Raw genomic sequence first — 20,534 nt, 5'->3', positions numbered from 1 at the left:
TAAACTGCATCATTTTAGGTGGACGTTTAAGAACGGATTACAGACAGGGTGTAACCAGTGGTAAAGACTGAAAAGAAAGATGTTGTCTCATAGATGAAGGAACAAAAAGGTCTAAAGGTAATTTAAGATTTTTGGCCTCAGCCATATCTGGTAAAGGTCCCCATATATTCATTTTTCATCTCCTCGACTCAGACAAAGCACACCAATTCCCACTCGTCCATCTGCTCCTGAAGTTCAGGGACGATGGAGTTGCTTGTTCAGACATCGAGGGGAAGTTTGCCTTGAAGGCTTCCTGCCAGAAATCCTCACTGCCATCTTCTATCCATGAAGAGAGGACAGGTCAAGGAGTATAAATAGAACGCGAGTCTGCCTGGAGGACAGTGTGTGATGGCTGAACGAGTTTGAGCAGCAACTATCACCCTGGAGACCAGAGAACACACCCAAGGATTAGAACTCCTTCATTTTTTTCCCCAAAAGCTTCAGGCTGAATAAATGTTGTAGGGATTTGTTTACCTAAAAGACCAACAATATATCTAAATTCTATTATTTAGAAATAATGGAAAACCTGCTGAAAGTTTTTTTAAACACACATTACAATGAATGTCAGTTTAAATTGTATTTCGAAGTACATTTTCGTATACATAAATGAACACAAATATGCAGTTTGTTTGTCAAGATAAGGCTTGTTGCCGCATAAATATTTTCTGGTCTGCATCATCCTCCTCTTGTCACATGATGCTCGGGCAGGACGACCCATCAAAGATGATTTAAGGCAAAACATTCCAGAGCAACCAACAGTTTAACCCCTTACTGAGCTTAAACAGAATTAATTGACTGGAAGTCGCTAAGCCAGTTAAAAAAAGTGGGTTATAAGGGAGTATCTCTCTCGCTTTTAAAAATATCTAAAACTAAAAATCTGCAGCATAAGACCAAATAAATGATAAATAAAACACATTTAATAAAACTATACACTTAGGTCAGTATGTGTGAATGAATTGTTCTTTAGGCACATGCTGTATTTTCCTTTAAATATTATTCATTCAAATTCAAAATACAAATGCACACAAAACATTATCAAATATTCTACTATATGTTAGAAAAAAAAATCTTTAAATTAGCTACTGTTATCAAAATAGATTTTTAAAACAAAGACAAAAGGTTCTTTAAAATTGTTCGCTTGTTGAAAGAGAGCCTCATGTAAGCGAACGCAGAAACAGTGTTCTCTAGCGGAGGGAGGTCGTCACTACGCAAGTAAACGTGAATTTAAGGAAACCCAGGAAAAACTTTTTCTACCTTTTTCTACTTTTCCTGTTTGAAAGTTCAAAACACAACACAAGGGAGATATTCAGTGATTCTACTATTCGACTAAGTTTCTCCTCGACGATTCAGCGGTGAGCTTTTGACTATAAATAGTAATAATTATAGACTATAACGAAATGGATTTCTCTGTAAAAATGTCATACGCCAGGATCATGTCTGAATCTTTAATGTTCTGCAGAAAACATTCAGCCATGAGCTACGACAACTACACAATGATTCACAAACAAGCACTGGAAAAAGGACACTTTAAGAAGAAATTACAACAGTAGAAAAGTTACAACAGTATGAAATGTCCACTCAGAACAAATTTTATAACATTTTCAAAAAAAGAAAATCTTCTAAATAATAAAAAAAAAGGCACTCAGCTTGTTCTTCAGCTGATTCGTTACTTTTTTTTTTCATGATTGTGTTCTTGCAATTCCAACATTCTCAGATATACAGAAATTAAATTCTATTTCCAGTTGATGATTGCTGACTCATGTCTATGGATGGGAACATCTTGTCTTCACCAATGAACGGCGTGGCGACTGAGCATGCGCGCCACTTTGTACTGTAGTAAAACGGTTAAAAAAAATTCTATTTGAAAAGTTGTACTACTGCACATGAACATGCGACGAGAGAGAGAGAGAGAGAGCGAGAAAGGGAAGCGGAATCGATAAAGTCAGGTTGCTCAGCGTCGATGGTAAAGTAAGAAGTAAGAGAAATGTTTCTCCGCCCGGATGGGTCTGTGTACTTTGCGGCTCCTCCTCTTGAATTACTGGTTAAATAAAGTTCATTAGGTTTTTCATTGTCAACTCAGTTATCCTTCACCTACATACTGGACACCTGCTGGTAGGACATTTTTTTTTAGAGCACCATTGATTTGTTTTTACCCCAAATATGAGGGTCAAACGCTGGATAGTAGTCACAGTATAATGAATATAAAGACATTATTGGCAGGGAAAAAAGCCCTTTTTCGAAACATGGCACGACAAATACATCAAAAAGGGACTTATTTGAAGTCACTTACTAGGTCAGACCTGGGATAAGTGCAGCCCGGGGGCCACATGCGGCCCTTGGACTGTATTTATGCGGCCCTCGTAATGTCAAAGTATGATCATGTATAAATGGTTCTAATGCATTAACAAATGCAGTTTGTATTTATTATTCATTAAAATTCAACATAACACTTGTTTTTTGTGTGTTATTTTTTGAATATATATATTAATCCCTTGAAACATTTTTTATAAGTTAGTTGAAGAAATGTTTAATATATATTAATATATATATATATATATATATATATATATATATATATATATATATATATATATAATTTAAAAATAATGAGAGATAAAGTAGCAATGTACATCTTTATCTGTAGCATTAATGACATATTGGTTAATCGTTTTTTTGAGTTGACAAATGCTAACTAGCATATTTATTAAGTAAGGAAGGAATTTTTATTTATATAGCACTTTTATTAGCCAAAGAAAGGTTCAATCTGAAATTTTATTATATTTTATCACAAATATAAGAACAATTGTCAAGACTCTAAATAGACCAATTTAATTTATTTTAGTTTACTGTAATATATTTGATTAAATAATCCATGTTCTCTGTGCATAAAAGCTAGCTAGCATATTATTAGAGTCACAAAGAACCACCTCTCAGAAAAGAACATTTTGAAATTTAAGTGATTTAATTTAATTTAATAACGGATCATTTATAATTGGTTAATATTATGAGACTATTTTGTAATTGATGTCTTTTTTTTGTTTATGAATTTTAAAGTCATACAGCGTACAGTATATCCGCTTAGCAGTTACTAACTAGCTTATAAATTATCTACAGAAACCTGCTTTTCTGAAATTATATATATATCTTTTGACAATTAGTCCAAAAGCCAAAAAGACAGTTTTTAGTTTTGAGTGTATTTTAAATTGTATTTCAAATATATTTTATCATAAAATCTATGTTCTCTGTGCACAAAAGCCAGCTAGAATTTTATTAGCGACATAAAGCTACACTTGAAAAAAACATTTTCTCAGGTTTAAGTAACAACTATGTGATAATTAGACTCTCGCCCTATGATACAAGCGGTAGACACTGAAAGAATGAATGACATTTGAAATAATAAGACGACAGTTGACATATAATGTGCAATTGTTGCTTTTTCACAAATATTGGTTAGCATAAATGCTAAAACGTGAGATAGCATTTGATAGTGCAAGTCAAAATAATGAGAAGGAATTTCTCATTCTCAATAGTAGCCCTAATGGTAGCTAGCATTACAAATAGCTACATGAAGTAAATTAGAAAAAAAACAACACTTAAAGTAAAAAAATAACATTCAACTATAAAGGTTTATTTAATGTTATTGACAGTAAAGATGGTTCTTCAATTAGGTAGCATTTGGCTTCAAATAGAAAAAATAAAGTAAAAAAAAAAAACCTGACTTATTATTTTTTAATGTCATGCCTTTACTTCACACCTTTAATTTATTATAGAATAATTCAATTTTAATGGAAGTGATGGTTTCAAACACCGTGACACTGAGCTCTAAGCTCTTTTTTACGTGCAGCAACCAGCGCTAGAATATTTATGGGTTTGTAATCACAGGAAAGATGCGTAAATGTCAGACGATAAACAAAACAAGATCGAACATCGGGCTCATTGGCAAGATGCTCAGCATCCAGATGCTAACGCTGATAGACACTAGAGTTTCCGAGAATCCTGCCAACTGTCTTGTCAATTTGTTGCCATGGTGATCGAACTGTAAAGTATCTCTACGAGACTATGACTAGATAAGAAGAGATTTTAATTCTTTCCATTTTTAAACCACGTCTGGCTGCAAAGTACACGTACCCAGACGAAGCCGTTGACATAGCCGTGCTACACTGTCACTGTAGAGAAGTGAGATGGGGGCCGACGCTGTGATCGCGGGGGGCCGAACTCTAGGCGCTGTTGTGGAAGAGGATGGGCTTGACCATGCCGGACAGGATCTTGGGCACGTGCACGCTGACGATCTCCGAGATCATCTCCGGGAAGCTGACGTGCGTCTGCAGCGACTGCGCCTCGATGAACAGGTCGTACGTGAACTGGTGCAGCTTCCTCACGATCTGAAAGAGACAAGAAACTATTATTATTATTTTATTTTTTCAACATTTCCGCCGTGAGATGTGATTTCACACGGACGGCATTGGTAGTGACGGCGCGAGCCCTCTGTGGCGGCGTAAAGCCGCCGAGGGCCTCGAGCCGCCGAGTCTTGATCAAATCTGCTCGGCTGTCTGAAGAGTCGCTGCCAGACAATCCCTGGCCGCCCTCCAGTTCATCGGGTATTAGGAGATCTAAGATGTGAGTGTGACACAGACAAAGCTCAGCCTTTTAAGGCTAAATCCTGAGACGGAGGAGGAGGACGCCACTACAGATGGCGCTCGATACTCTTGCACAGGAAACTTTTTCTAACTGCTAATGTGACGAAAGAGCTGCTGCTAATGAGTCCTGTGGACAATTTTAAATTCAGCATTAGACTCTTGAAGTGACCTTTAGTTTGTACATTCTCGTGCTAGCATGTTAGCTCTGAACGCTATAGATTCCTCCCACAGTTCAAGAAAACACAAAAGTTGTTGATTCTAAGGAGTTGTGAATTTGTGCTTCTCAAAAACCTACCTTTTTGGAAAAAGCATACAGCTAACTTAATATTATAACTTTTAATATTGTAATGTTTTTTTTTTTTTTTTTAAACTGTCTTGTTTTTAATGTCTTTACCTTGTTTTAATGTCTTTATTGGTCAAGTTGAGATTTGTCGAGCAAATGTAAAGTATAATCCAAATAAAATCGTATTTTTTATTATAAGTGGTTTGTTTATGTATGAGTCATGTAAGAAAAGATTAATATACTGGTATGTATTTTTTACAAAACTGTATCGATAAAAATAAAAAAATAAAAAATTTGGCTTTCAAATAAGGCATTATTTTAGTCATTGTTCTTTTATGGTTTATATTTAGAAAATATTGTGCATGAAATGAAATTATTTGATTATTTTTAATTAACTATTAACATGCAAATATATTATAGAGTTTGTTCATATTTGAATTGCAATTCAACTTCCAGCCAGCAGTAATTACGTCCTCCGCAGCTATGAAAACTAGCAAGAAGACTGAGGATGAGAGGATACAGTCAACTCCAGCAGTTTTTTAAGATGATGTTTGGACGACATATTTTGGTTTACTCTTACCCTCTTGCAACACCGGAGTCAAGTACTCGGACAAAACTACAAATATATCCTACAGTATCACAATTTAGCGCAATATCTCGAATAGTTGCCTCTAAGTCAAGATACGTATCATTTTGCCGGATTCTTGTCGATATAAACCGCTAATAATCAGTGTGACATACTTAAATGAATCTGTGTGACTCCGGGTTTCTGATTGGTCACCCTACTAGCCAACTTTGTCCCAAGCTAAACAGAGTAGGGCACTTGGGTCATTATTGCGATAGGACTAGGTGCATCTGCGACCTCAAGTGTTGTAAGTGTATAATGCACAATTTTTTATTTTTTTTAATTAAATGTATATTGTTGTATTTCTTTCATTTTAATAAATGGCTTTTCAACGGCCCTTATGAAATACTTTTACGCGGCCAGAACTTGGCACTTGCTCGTGAAAGACTCGTCTCAGAGTTAGCACAACTTTCTTAACAACGTCCAGCTTTTCTTGAAGTCCTTCTTGAAAATGTCTTTGCAAGTATTTATGCGACCAGATCAAGCTCTTCAGCCATTGTGTTGAAAAACAAACAGTTAAATTACCTCAAATCAACTCCATTTGACGAGTCTCAGTGCTATCCAATCAGAGGACATGAATGTGTCACGCATTCAACATGTCAGCGTCTTGGAAGCTGTGACGCGTGTAGCTTCCAAAGCGCTGACGTTGTGTCTCTGATCAATCTGATTGGTTAACACAATCCTTCGACTGCCTTTGACTTCATTAGACAAGGGCCAGCTCTGAAGCAACTGAAGGCCTCGGGAAACACATGACCGGCTGCTCAAATATGATTGGATGAAAACTCTCACATGACCCTACAATCCTGGAAGCAGTGTGCAACTTGCGCAAGCAAGAGTAAACTTTTTTTTTTTGGTTTTGTTTTCTAGTTATGTTTAGGCCAGCGGAGAAGGCCTTGCTGGCCCTGTCAGCTCCGCCACTGAACTGAACAGAAGGCACTCAATGCTGAACTCTCACCTCAACAGGCTGGTTTACTCCAGCCTATTTATGGATTTCATTTGGGATGTTTTTTTCTTACATTTGTCAGCTTTTATTTTGAGCTCATTTTGTTGAAATAAATCTCAAGTATGACGTGTTATCAAGTTATTATATGAACATTTCTATTTCAGTATTACTCTGATCCATCTCTTCCTACTGGTTTATTTACTGTTTGACAATAGCTTTTTCAACTTAATTGCTAATTCAAAGTTATTCAATATTTTTTTAGAATTTGTAACCGATATGTTTAGTTTTTTTTGACACTTGTATGCAAGTTTTTCAAATGTGGTTTGGCAATCATTCATTTATCTTCCTTCTTAAAAATGGTTTTAAATGAATTACAGTTTACTTTCAAGACGAACAGTAAGTCTTATGGAAATGTCCTTGCTGGGTTAATGTTTGATTTTACTCCAGAAAAAAAAAAAAATCCCCAAACTGCAGCTCAATGATTTAAGTGTTGAGACTATTGAACTAGATATTACGAAAAAAATGACCAGATATATTTTGGGATATTTAAAAAGTAGACAGAATCATTCTTTGTATCCAGCCGTCTGAGTTATCGAAAGACAAAAACATAATTCTATTTCCTAAATCCGGTTCTGTTTTTTTCCTTTGGGTTATTTTTGTGTTCTATCTGGTGCACTTGATCAATAATTAATTTTGGCAACGAACGTCTGTTTCCTGTAATGGCTGACTGAGTGAAGAGAAGCATGCAGTCTTTCATCTGATGACGCGTCTTTCTCTGTTCGCATGTTCTTAAATCACCGGCCGTCGATCCCTGGTCCACGAGTCAGGAGTGAATAATTTCGGCGTCGGTGCTGCTAAAGTTCACATGATGCCCACAGAAAGAACACTTTCCTCTACTGAGTAACTGCGAACAAATCATTGCTTCAGCGTGTTCTGGCGCGACGGCGATGCTCTTCGCTGCCGGACGCTCCTGCTCGCTGTGGAACAATTGTGGGAAGTAATAAATCAGACGTTTGATCATGTGGAATCTCCCACTTCAGGACTAATAAAATAGAAGGTTAATATTAGAAACACTGAATCTGTGCAGAAGAGATATATTTAGCTTTTATTATTTAGGCTTGATGGGTTATTTAATGCTAACTTATGTTTTTAAACTGCATTTTGTTTGGTTTTTCTTTTAAATATAGCTTTAAGCTGAATTGTTATACAAAAAAAAAGTGTTCTTGTGATAAGGTGTCAGCTAAGAAACTAAAAGTTGCCAGTACAAGACCGGTTATGTTTCATTTAGTTTTCGTCCAACATCCTGCAGACACGTCACCTTACATGTCGCAGAAACTGAACCATTGACAATTTATGTTGTACTGAATGTTTATGAAACCTTTTGGAGGAAGCCGTGTGAACACAAGGAAGCCAAAAGAGTCTAGGTTATTCTTTATACTTGCGTGCGTGCGTGTGTGTTTGTGTGTGTGTTTTTTTTGGGGGGGGCGATGCAGAGTGTTTGTGTCGTGGCCATGGAAACCACACAGACTGTAGTGGGAGTGATATTTTGATATAATGCACCGATGTTCATTTATGTTCATGATCTTATTGAAATAAATAACAGTTCACGCGCAGATCCCTTAGGTGTATAAAGAACGTTAAAGTAGAAACTCCTACGATATCTTACGTTGCTAGCAGCGCTTTTGCCTTCAGCATGTACTGTATCCCTTTTTATTTGAACTAATTGCCGGTTTAATTCACTTAGTATTGTTTAACGACGGCAAACTTTTGTTTTTGTTCATTCAAAATGGTAAAAAATTTGGTTAAATACTGTGAGAGGTCGAACAAATAAATCATTATCTAATATTTGCATTAATTGGTGAACATTTTAGGGGAAACAAAATCAAAGAAAAGTGAGTCTGGAAGGAATGAAATAAAACAATAATAGCATGTTTTATCCGTGGTCTAACTGAAAGAACGTCGCTCGTGCTAGTCGGTGTGCATTACCGCCTGAAGGTAGTCCAGCAGCTGCGTGAGCTGGAACAGCCTCTGCGTCCGGGTGGTCTCCCCTCGGTTGCCGGCCAAACGGTCCAGCTCCTTGATGTAGGAGGTCCGCAGTTCATCAAAACACTGTTGACTCCTCAGCCCTTCCACCGGCACTGCGAAGGCACACAACAATAACTCAGGGGTCGACTTTATCCATCCCATCAATTCCCCTAAGTACGCCAGCACCATGACATCATCTTTTCATTTGACTCAACATACTGTTAGAGACGTGGAGGACTCACTGATGCTGAAGAGGAGCAGGGCTTTCATGCACAGGAACTCCTCCTGCGAGACCTTCAGCATGCAGAACCTCTGGGACAGCAACTTCATCCGCACGCAGTGTTCATACATACTGGAGACCTGCATCCGCTGTCTGGCACCGGCGGGAGAAAAAAAAACAACATGAGAGTCAAAGAAGGACGAGGTGTGACAAAAGAAAAATGCGAGGAGCCAAGAGGGTCAGAGAGGAACCAAACATAACAGGGAGAGCGACAGTTAATCCAGACAGTAAGGGGAAAAAGTGTAAAAGGAGAAAAAAGCAGGAGAGGCGAGAAAAATGAATAAGACGGATAATGGGAAAGGTGGAGAGGGACATAGAAATGAGGGTCAGAGACGGGGCCAGGTGTACCCATTATCACGCAGGTCAGGGGGGCGCCTCATTGGGCGCCCGGGGGTTTTTCTAAATGTCCCTAAAACACTGACAAAACCATTCGCCTCTGAGCTGCATTCTGTCTCACGACACTATTTATTGTGATGGAAAACAGAGATGACGCATACATATCTCGTGTTTCAAAATGTTACTTTTGCTCCATGGATTTTAAATGGTAGAACCCTTCAACTGTATTATTATTACTATAATAATTATTATATTTTCAATTAAGTTTGTTTCTTTAAACAAATAATGATTTATTTCCATCCAAGGTTTCATATACCACCTCGTAACGCGTTCCTAGTCTGGCAATTGTTTTCCCGTGTATTATCTCAGGGTCAACGTGACCCCGAAGGCCCTAAAATAAATGTGTTTGAGGTACCCCTTGTGCGGTCTCTGGGTCAAGGTGAATGACCTCCCTGGCTTCCAAAAATACATTTGCAGTGGTGGAGGCCGTTCACCTTGACCAAGAGCCAGCACAAGGGATACTGCAAACACATTTGTTTTCTGGCCTTTGGGGTCACTTTGACTATGAGATAACACAAGACAGTTTTTCTATAACCAATGACATTACTCAAACTTGGGAAAGGTCTTTGTAACAATGTGACATTTGCCTTTATTTTAACAGTCAAAAAACGATATTGATTATATTTTAAAGCAATTTTAACTAATGTGTTGATTTAAGTGTCTCTTAAATATATTTTGTACCTCTATTGTACTCATCAGTGTGTTTCTGTTTGTACAAAACTCTCTTTTCATTGATTTAAATATTTTCATTAGAAAATGTGCCCATCTTTCTGGAGATTAAATCTTGGAGATGTGAGTAAGTTGGGAGAGTTGTGTTTTCAAATGAGTTGCCCTTCATGCTAAATATTTTTCTTTATTCATTAGCATAGCTTGACGGTTTCCCTCGTATCTTTGGGTACTTCGGTTTCCTCCCATAGTAATAATATTGAAAATTCTGCGGGTGTGCTCTTAGTAGTACACAGAAACCAGTTCCTACATGTGTTACTTATGAGTGCACAGTAAGAAAAAAATTATTTTACATACTTTGTTCTATTGATTAATAATGTTTACTATAATGTGTTTCCTCTGAAGAAATATAAGCCTGTGACTCAAAAAAAGCTTGTTTTCAGTCAAGTTTAACAAATAAACCTGAAACACAAAGCTATGATTTGCAATTCATTTTAAAAATGCTAGCCCTTAAAGTGTTGGGGACACCGGTTTTATATCACTTTAAAATGTCTTAAGCACAGAAGCAAACGTGAGAAGATGGTATCTCAATAAGACGCAGCAGAGATTCAGCACCTCGAAGGTGTAAAGTCATGATACAAGGTTGGAAATCCAATTAACTTAAGAGATGATGTTCTTAGTGAGGCTACTTCTTCCTGAGCTGGGTGTTAAAGTCAAGTTAAATCTGTTGATCGTGAAAAATCTAAAACGTTAATGAAAGAGATTTTCACCTACTGTCTAATATCTGAAACCAGATTAGAATAATAACACATGAAGCACATTTACTTTGAGTTGTTACCGCTAACGTCTACTTTTTAAAACTAATCGTTGAGAATAGATGTAAGACAGTCACAAAGTCTTTTTTTATATATAAAGGCTGTAACTTGAACTTTATCGCAAATAAACCTCATTAAGGTTTTAAACCACCGGGCTCGGCGTGTCACAAACACTTTGCTGAAGGTGTAGGGAGGTTTGCGGAGAGAATCAAAACTTGACGTGCTGTCGCACTTCTCGGGGACTTGTGACGATTCAGTAGGAGATTAAACAGAATGAATCATCTGAGCCGATCCTTCCTATAGGAGATGCAAAGGAAACGAAAAATCTGAGCAGACTTGTTTACTTTCTTGTCTATGAGAGACAATCTTTGTTTGATTTTTTTGTACTTTCTGTTGTGTTTTCTCCCCTAACATGGTGACAGGTGGATTCTCTTGATTCCAAAAGACAAATGTCGTCAGGATGTTTATCCAGTGAGAGTTTCGGGGACAAATTAAAAGCTGCTACTCACTCGTTGAAAACCAGGTCTGGGGCAAAGTAGAGCATAGAGCTGTTGGTGAGGGTGTGGCTCCGCCAGCCCAGAGCGAAAACCATCACTCCCATCCAGGACAACTGGATCACTGTCATCTGATCGTCCACTTGTAGGTCACGGAAACCTGGGAGATACAATATAAGATCTCCGAACATGAGCTCACCCTGGACATTTAAGTAGAAAAAAAACGACATAAAAATATGATAACACCCCCCTCTAGTGGTTGTAATGTGTATTTTGCTCCCCTGTGGTGAAGGCCTTTCACTGATGAAATCTTGACTCATCCAAAAAGCGGGGAAATTTGTTACATAAGTGCCATTTATTTATTTAAGTCTGGCTTGCCTTGAAAATGTCAGCCGCTCTCCCAGTAAATGATGTTGACGCGCCGTGTTTTTCGTCAAAGAACAGCTCGCTTTGTCACAACAGCAACCATTATGTTAATTGTCGGCGGCTGATTTTCACCTGGCATGGCTTTGGCCCAGCGGACCACCGTCACCAGTTGCCGCTCGCCAAGCTCGTTCAGGCTGGTGAGCAGCGAGGCCGAGCTGTCGGGCTGAGCCGGGTCGTGACCCGCGTTGACCATGGTGGGCTCGATGGCCTGGAGGATGGTGAGCAGGGATAGGCAGGAGCGGAGGGTCGGGGGGATGCCGAGGGCCGAGGCCTGGGCCGCTGTGAGGGGGTCGGGAAAGAAAGAGTCTTGATTATTTATTTTTTAGAAGGAAAGAAAACGGTTTGACACTTTCAAGAAGAAGAGTTTTTATGGGCCGTGTGATCGAAGCAGGAAGGAATGAAACAGATCAGTGTTTCATTCATTTATTGAAGAACGCCCCAGAAATCTTAAAAAATACCATTTTGAACTGCCCTAGGAACAAAACATCCTTCATTTGACTTTTAAAAAGCAACAAAATTAAGAAATATTTCTAAAACAGAAGACTATGGAGCCTATAAAGCAGGGTGGACTGTTGTCGAGCTCAAATTAAAGCAGTTATGAAGTAATAAAGCCTAAATATGATGTGAAAAGCAAAAATAAATGAATTAAAAACAAAACCAGGATAGAAAATTGAAATAGAGGTCATTTCAAAGTTAAATTATGCCAACATGAAGTTAGAAAATCAAATATAATTAAAAAATATATATTAAAAAACAACGTAACCCTTGTCTATCTCAGGGTCAAGGAGACCCGGAGGCCCAAAGGCCTCCATATGTATTTGTGCAAGCCAGGGAGGTCGTTCACCTTGACCCAGAGACAACACAAGGGATACCACAAGCACATTTGTTTCCGGGCCTTCGGGTCACCTTGACCCAGAGATGACACAAGGGATACCACAGACACATTTGTTTTCGGGCCTTCGGGTCATCTTGATCCAGAGAAGACACAAGGATACCACAAACACATTTGTTTCCGAGCCTTCGGGTCACCTTGACCCAGAGACAACACAAGGGATACCACAAACACATTTGTTGTCTTTAGGGCTGAGGTGGGCAGTTAAATTTCCTCAGGGGCCACATAATAATGTGACCATTGTGAGGGCCCGTCAAGTAAGAAGGGAGTGAAAATCCAAAATATGATGGGAAAACTAACATAAGTAAAAAAAAAAGATATAAATAAAAAGATGTTAATATAATGATACTAAATATCCTAAATATTCTATTTATTAAACTTATTTAAGAAATCACCATATTCAGTAAGAAGCACCAAATATACAAAGAAAATATATTAAATAAATATATTAAAAAAAAAATTTTGAGGGCCAAGAAATACTTACAAAAAAGGACAAAAAAGTGGAGAAAGTATCGAGTCACATTTCGAGTTGAACTTCTAATTATTAAATAAATACAAAATAAAAATGATTCGCCTTAAAAAAAATAGTTGCTTAAGGGGCAGAAGACAGACGATATTATTTTGATATTAAATTGCGTTTGTTTTTGCATTCAAAGTCTGATCTCACTATTTGTTCTGCTGTCGAAGTGATAACTATAAAATATTTACGACAGTCGTTCAAAGTCCAAAGAAAACAGGCCAGTGAAGTCACCATGTGTCAAACATATCTTTCATTTTATGGAGTTTCTTTTGTGATCCCAGCTATTATTAAGTCGACTTAATGTTAATCCTACGACCTAATGGTGGGTTTAGTAGAAGATAGTGATGAAAAGTTGTAAAAAGGGATTTTTGGATGCCAAAGACTTTTTTCTCTTAAGGCAAACGTGCACAGATTGGTGATAAAGTATGTGTTGAGTAACCACCTTGAGCTCTGGACGCTGCACTCCTGTGCTCCGTGATCAAATCCGTCTTCTCCGCAGACCCCCAGAAAGCCGAGGGTTGCTCCTCCTCCTCGTTCCTCGCCGGCCCGGCTCCCTTCAGCCTCCGGCCTGGAATTCCAGCCAGACACAATAATAAAAGATCATAAACGACACATGACACTTGAAGTGTTATAATTATTTATGACCCACGAGCTCGGATAGTGTAGATAAAAGTCTCAATAGAGAACAAAAAAAAAACAGTGATTCATATTAGAAAACCCTCGGTGGAAACGTCGGGTCATGGGGAAAATAAAAACCTACAGTGTGGCGCGAGCCAGAGCTGTTTGATTAGTCATCTATGATGTGGTGCGTTTTGAGGATATCTGGCCACGGCGGAAAAAAAAACCAAACTTCACCAGACTTTTTTCCATTCTCGTTCTGATTACGCCGCAGCAGCTGCTCACCTTTCAGGCTCATCCCAGACATGAAGCATCTTTTCAAGCGGCACGAGGCGCAGTTTTTCCTCCGCAGCTTGTCGATGGTGCAGTCGTTCCGGCTGGCGCACAGGTGGTTCTGTTTACCTGTAGGGGCACACGGGATGAGGACGTTGGCAGCACAATGCCGTTCGGGGTCGGCACTCATGGCAACGCTATGTGGGCGTGTGCCTGATAACAAGGTCGTTTCGCCCCGGCTGCATGAGTGCTGCAGTGGGTGTTTGGAATTAATAAGTCGATGGGCAAGAGTGTGTGTGTGTTTGTTGGCGTGTTTTCCCCTCAGTGTGTGTGTGTGTGTGTGTGTGTGTGTGTGTCACACCCACCTGCAGCAGCACGCTTGAAAAACACTTTGCAGCTGCCGCAGGTAACCGCACCGTAGTGGCATCCGGAGGCGTCGTCGCCGCACACCTGACACACTCTCCTGTCGGACAGGTAGACGCCGGGAAACAAGTCCTCGTGTCTGGACACAAGATTGTACACAGGTGTGTGAGAAAATATCGACACAAGGATATATTGCAATATTTTTTATCATAAAATAACTACATGTTTGTATTCACAACCAACGAATATTTTGAGAATTTGTTAATTTTTATGTTGCAATTAAACCAACCGGCCACTAGATGGCAGCAGTAATTAAGTCCAGCTAGCGCAACAATGGAATCCCCTGAGATCCCCGATGACGACTGAGGATGAGGGGATACAGTCGACTCCAGAAACTTTTAAAACCAATGATAGGACATATTTTGGTTTGAAAACAAATTAAAGCAGTTACGATTTTGTGAGAGTCACATGGTCTGTTCTACAACGCCAGAGTCAAGTACTCATCAGACAATACTACAAATATATCCTTGTTCCTACAGTATTGCAATACATCACAATATATATCATTTACCGTTTGTCATATCACCAGATTCTTACCAATACACTCTAATTATCAATACACACAGATCAGGAAGCGAGTGGAACATTAAGAAGTAGGTCATGTGTCCATGAAGAGTGAAAGAGATCTGTTGTGTGAAGGATGAATCACCATTTATACAGCACTTGTCAAACTTAAGGGCCCCGGGGCCAAGTTAAGTTAGAGCTTTAGTTAGATTGCAGTGTGTTCAAAATTAATTTCAATTTGACAGGGAGCTAGTGGGAGTCTCAGTAATAAGACAAAACCATTTAGATTTACTAGTTAAAGTCTTTTTTCAAAATGATATGGAAGATTATTGAAAATATAATTTAATGTATTATTAAATATTTTATGTTGTGTTTTGTTTGTTATCCTTTTATATTGAGTTATTTTTTCTCCGCCCTACTTTCTTGACGGCCCCTCACAACAGTCACACTATTCAACGGGGCCCCTGAGGAAATAATTGGTCATCCCTGCCATATTTGAACAATTCCATATTTTTGTCAGCAATTAATGTAGGAATTCTTAAGACAAGAAAATCAAGATAGACAAAGACTGTATTCTACTAGAGGATGGTGTCCAAACAAGACGGATTACTGGTTATTAACAGGAAACAAGGAGATAATTACTTGATTAACGGTCAATTAGTTATAGAGGAATTTCATTAAAGTTTGTATCTTGTGTCAGGATTTGAATCGTAAAGTGGAATTTATGCATTTTTGAGACAAAGGAGACATTCTTTAAGCTCAAATTAACCATCGGTAATAACAAGCTTTTCCTCTCGCATGAGTTTCAACTTCAAAAACAAAAAGGCCACACATGAAACGCCGGCGACAAAGTCATGGAAAAGGTTGAACTTTGATTTTGGTCAATGGTTAAACATAACGTCGCTGCACTGTTTATTTAATGCTGATATGAATCTGCTGCTGTAAGAGCGAAGAGAGCGTTCATTTAAGTGATATTTATCGCGTTAGATTTGCAGCGAAGACATCTCTGCCGCTCGTTTTTGACTGAATTTAACATTTGTGTTAAGTGGTGACCCAAAGGACCGAAAACAAATGTGTTTGTATTATCCCTTGCGTCCGGTCGGTCAAGGTAAAAAACAGTGGCAAAGGTCGTTCACATTGATCTTAAACAGTATTTTAGGTATTTAAGATTAGTGTGTATAAGAGTGACTGTTCAACAGGCTGTTATTCCAGAAAGCAAATTGCTGAAATTACATTTTTTTCCGACAGATATTGATAAAAATAAAGGGTGATCGATGTAAGACAGGAATCAATGTGGTATATTTGTACTTTTAGAATGAAAAAAAAAAAAGTTTCTTGTTAGTTTCACCTGCATTTATGTGCCTGCGAGCAACAACTGATCGAGAACGGATGATCGGTTTTGGGTTTCAAGTTACCATCTGTTATGACAGAACTTGTAAAAGAAACTGGTGCAGAAAGAGCGTCTCTTTTTGACGGTGTGTTGTGCAGGTGAGCTCTGGTACGGTATAGGGATAATATAAGAAGGATGGTTTTATCTTATTCACAACTTGTTGAGCCCTCAAGAAGGATGGTTTTATCTTATTCGTAACTTGTTGAGCACTAAAGAAGGATGGTTTTATCTTATTCATAACTTGTTGAGCACTTCTCTGCAGGATTGAGGAGATTAAAACCATCTGACATTTTGCTCGAGCATTGTCTGCAGGGTCCAGATGAATGCAGCTGTTTTTTTTTTTTAAAGAAGTGAGTGAACTTGACAAGACTTCATAACAGAGGGGGGGGGGGGACTCGATCCAACAATGGGGCTCTCATTAGGCCCAATTCTGGGGTCTTGGCAGGCAAGACTCTGGTCACTGGACAGACTCTTTTACGCTCAATTGTGTCTTTTGTTTGTGATTGAAAGAGTGATCGGAGGAGATGAGTGCTGGGAAAGAATGTGCGTGGCTGCCCAAAAAAAAGAAAAAGAAACGACCACATAGTCTAGGAGCGTTATTTACCTGATGGGTCTGTCCCCGCAGTCCATCCACATGGAGGGCTCGCTCTTGATGCTGGGGTAGGCGGCGGGTCCGAGGGGCATCGCGCTCGGGTAACTTTCCATCGGGCCGTACTGTGCCACCACAGACCCCCCTTTCACCAGACGCTCCCCCTTGTACCAGACGCATCGGCACCCGTGCCGGGACCCCAGGGTGGCTTGCTCGGAGTGACAGTATTTACACAACAAATGATGTCCATCGGGTCGCGCGCGCCCGCTCCACGTCTCCATGTACACGCCGGGAGTTGAAGAGTAGGCGGAATACGGCGCCAAAGGGAGGATCGGGTCCACCTGCGGGGGGGTCGTCCCGGGGTCCATGAACAAGTTGGACTCCTTGCCGACGAACGTGGACATGAGCGGGGGAGCCGCGCTCTCCATGTCACCCGATCGGAGCAGATCCATGCAGCTCACCTGCTGGAAGTCCCGACACACGGCTCCGAAGTCGACCTCCTTCAAGTCGCGGGGTGCGAGTCCCCGGGCGCAGGCGGCCGACAACCCGCGGGAAACGCCGCCGCTTCCCGCGTCGCCGCCGCCGCCGCCGTCCGCGAACGATCCCCCGCAGCCGTGGTTCGGATCCAACCCGAGCGACACCGACACCGCTTCGCTGAGCTCGGCCGTGGTCGGACAGGTGTCCCCGCTCCCGAAAGAGCGATCCGGGTCCGTTAAAGTCTTTGACGTGTCCTCTAAGTCGGAGCGAAAGGCCATGTTGTTCGCGGCGCGCCCGTGCAGATCAAGAAGTACGCGCGACGACGCAACAAATAGACAAACACTTTCCGGGATAGAAACCGCCTCCCCAATGAGACTCCGGGCATGTCTCAGTGGTTTAGGAAATCCAGATCGACGCACAAGGGAAGGGACGTCCCGCCGCTCAGCTCCGCTAACTTTCAGTATTGGTTCAAGAAAGTACTCAGTCCGGACGCCCCCATTAAAGAAAACAAAAAAAAACCACCACCAGTATGCGCCGGAACTTGTTGTTAACTAACCCCCTTCCGACTACTTTGTTTGTAGTTATCTTTGATCTTTAATCCCAATCCGCCCCTCAGTTATTTTTTTGGATAACGGACGCACAAGCAACTTCATCTCGCGAGAAACGACGTGTTTTTATTTGATTCCGATGATATATGTCGACAGCTCGCTCGCCCTGCCTGTCTGTTAGTCTCTAATTCAATCGGTGTCTGAGTCGCTTTTTATTCTCGACTTGTGGTCCTTTTCGAAACAAAGCAGCCGTGATTCAAAAGGGAAATGGTCTGAGAGTTTTTTTTGACAAATTTGATTCATTTTACAAGCAGAAATAGACAAGAACATGTGAAAACTAATGCGTGTGGTGGAGCTTCCCATTATCCTATGATGAGACGATTCAGACAGAAAGAAAAATAACCAGACAGAATTAAACTTTTTTTTTTTTTAGAAAAGTGGGGAATAAGTAGGTCTGAGTTTTTAGATTGCAGGAATCATGTGGTGCAGTTTTATTACCGAAAAACATCTTTTGAAAATTTAAAATCAGTGAGAAAATTAATTAAAGGTGCAGTGTGTAATCTTTCTGTACGCAAATGATCACTTAAAAATAGCATACTTTTTGTTTTAACTATTTTAAAATATTAGTTTTTTTTAAGTATTTACCATCCAAAATGATAATATGATAAAAAAAAAAAAATGTACATGAAATTCCAATTTTACGTACAGTGTGCAATTCATCAAAAGCATCTATACATACTGTCCTTAATTCAATTCAATTTCAATTCAATTTTATTTAAAGTGTCTTATCATAGCAAAGTTATCTCAAGACACTAAACAGTTGAAGTAAGACTATAGTTGATTAAGGAAAAACAGATCCCAGCAATTCAACAACCTTAAGATGATGCTATCCAATATATATAGTATGTATTGGTCAACCTTGTAAATCAATGTATGAATGAATTTAAGATCAAGATATTAATCAAATTCAAAATTCATGAATAAATGAAGTGACCAAATTATCAGAACAAAAATTCTAAAAAGTCCTTTAATGCATGACAAAAAAAGAATAAGGCTCTTAACAAAGGCAGATATACATTTGTTCTCATGGCTTTGGTGGAAAAAACAGGACGTCCTAGATAATCCGACATCATAATTAAGTAAGTAAGAAAAAGCATTAAAATCCGTGTATTTGTAAACACGCTCGTTGGAAATGTTCAGGAGAAGAAACATTTTTGATAAATCACACAAATCCTTATATTTGAGAATGACACGGATATGTACATTCTTAATGAGGTCCTCTTTTGGACACCCCTGTACCGATCATCAAAAACATGTATAAAAAAATAAATATGTGGATATATATGCTTGAGACTGGTTATTATAGACTGTCGCCATGTTCAGGGAGTCCCCCACCTCCTGCCCCAGATAGCTGGGACATATCAAAGCCTTCTCTTAATTAACCTGTTGCATTCCTTCGAAGTACTTCTCATTATGTTTAAATATATATATTTTTTACTGTCAACAGACTATAAATGACACGAGAAACTCAGACCTGTCCAGGGTATCCCTTGTCTCCCCCCCCCGGCCCCAGCTGTGATGGAATCCATCCTTGCATGATCCCATAACAGAGACAAGCCGTTTCAAATTAATGAAGCCATATAGTCGCAAACATCATTTGTCTTTTCTGGATGAAGACCCATTTTCAACAAATGTCAGTTTGGGGATGAAAATATTTTAATTGTCAGTTGAATGCGGCTCAAGAACTTGTGAAAACAAATGGACGTTGGATGATAAACAGCAATCACAGCTTATTATCTGCTAATGAGATGACGTCCATCGCTAAACGAGCGAACATAAAAGCCTTTAGGCGATCATTTCCATTTAGGCTGCTGATTTAAAATGAAGAAATAGTTAAAGTAATTATTGTCTTGCTTTTTTAAGAACAGCTTTAATCATCGGCTGTACTCTGCTATCATAGCAATGTTTATTAATCTGTAATTAATCTTTTTAAATCAAAGGCGGTGATATTTGAAATAATAGTTTGAGTTTTGTTGAATTTAAAGACATGACAATTTATACTTTGGTCTCCTTTGAATAGTCAACACCCTTAAGTAAATAATACACTTACTCATAAACGTCGATTGTTAAATACCAGAAGCATAAACTGCAAAATGAATGTACAAAACAAATGGGATCCCACTGGGGTTAATCTTTGGGCCATTTCTAAATTGCTAAATAAATAGTTCTTGTTTTGCTACGGCTTTTTCTCTAAAGCTCAAAATGATCTTATTAGTGTTTTTCTAACAGCAAGCATAACGGGCGTGACATATTTCATTGGCTGGAGCTCTCAAATATTTGGGGATCATTCAAAAACCCTCACTTCTAGATCTGTATCCAAAATCAAAGCTCCGTGTAGAATTGAGGTAGTCTCTCCGCACGAAATCGCCAAAAAGCTTTTCGTACAATCATCAACAATGCCTGGTCTGGATTAAGGAATTCCAGAGCTAAAAAAAAGAATGAATTTTAGGTTTTTATTAAATTTGAATTCTTCTCATGAATGTTTCATTTCTCCCATGGACCATGTTGCTGGTTTAACGCTTACTAACCCTTAACCACACCGAATAAGTTGAACATTGCTTTAACAGTTGAAAACACTTAAACAGTCGATAATAACAGTATTTGTCTTTAA

At 39.1% G+C, this 20,534-nt stretch overlaps 1 protein-coding gene across 1 annotated transcript; it reads right to left on the bottom strand.

The window, feature by feature from the left end:
* Window positions 1–2,627: 2,627 nt before the first annotated feature.
* Window positions 2,628–17,881, bottom strand: LOC148071747 (progesterone receptor-like). Its single transcript, XM_087799878.1, has 9 exons — window positions 16,854–17,881; window positions 14,298–14,434; window positions 13,945–14,061; window positions 13,484–13,609; window positions 11,702–11,908; window positions 11,219–11,363; window positions 8,795–8,925; window positions 8,514–8,665; window positions 2,628–4,421 (listed from the first exon to the last, which is right to left on the bottom strand). Exons 1-9 carry the CDS (start codon window positions 17,591–17,593, stop codon window positions 4,257–4,259), a joined length of 1,920 nt encoding a protein of 639 aa, XP_087656004.1. The 5' UTR covers window positions 17,594–17,881; the 3' UTR covers window positions 2,628–4,256.
* Window positions 17,882–20,534: the final 2,653 nt, after the last annotated feature.

The sequence above is a fragment of the Callionymus lyra genome, chromosome 9 (genome assembly GCF_982586985.1).
Source record: "Callionymus lyra chromosome 9, fCalLyr1.hap1.1, whole genome shotgun sequence".
Taxonomy (NCBI): Eukaryota; Metazoa; Chordata; class Actinopteri; order Syngnathiformes; family Callionymidae; genus Callionymus; species Callionymus lyra.
Note: the sequence above shows the minus strand (reverse complement) of the source record. Positions and strands in the feature narration are given on the sequence as shown.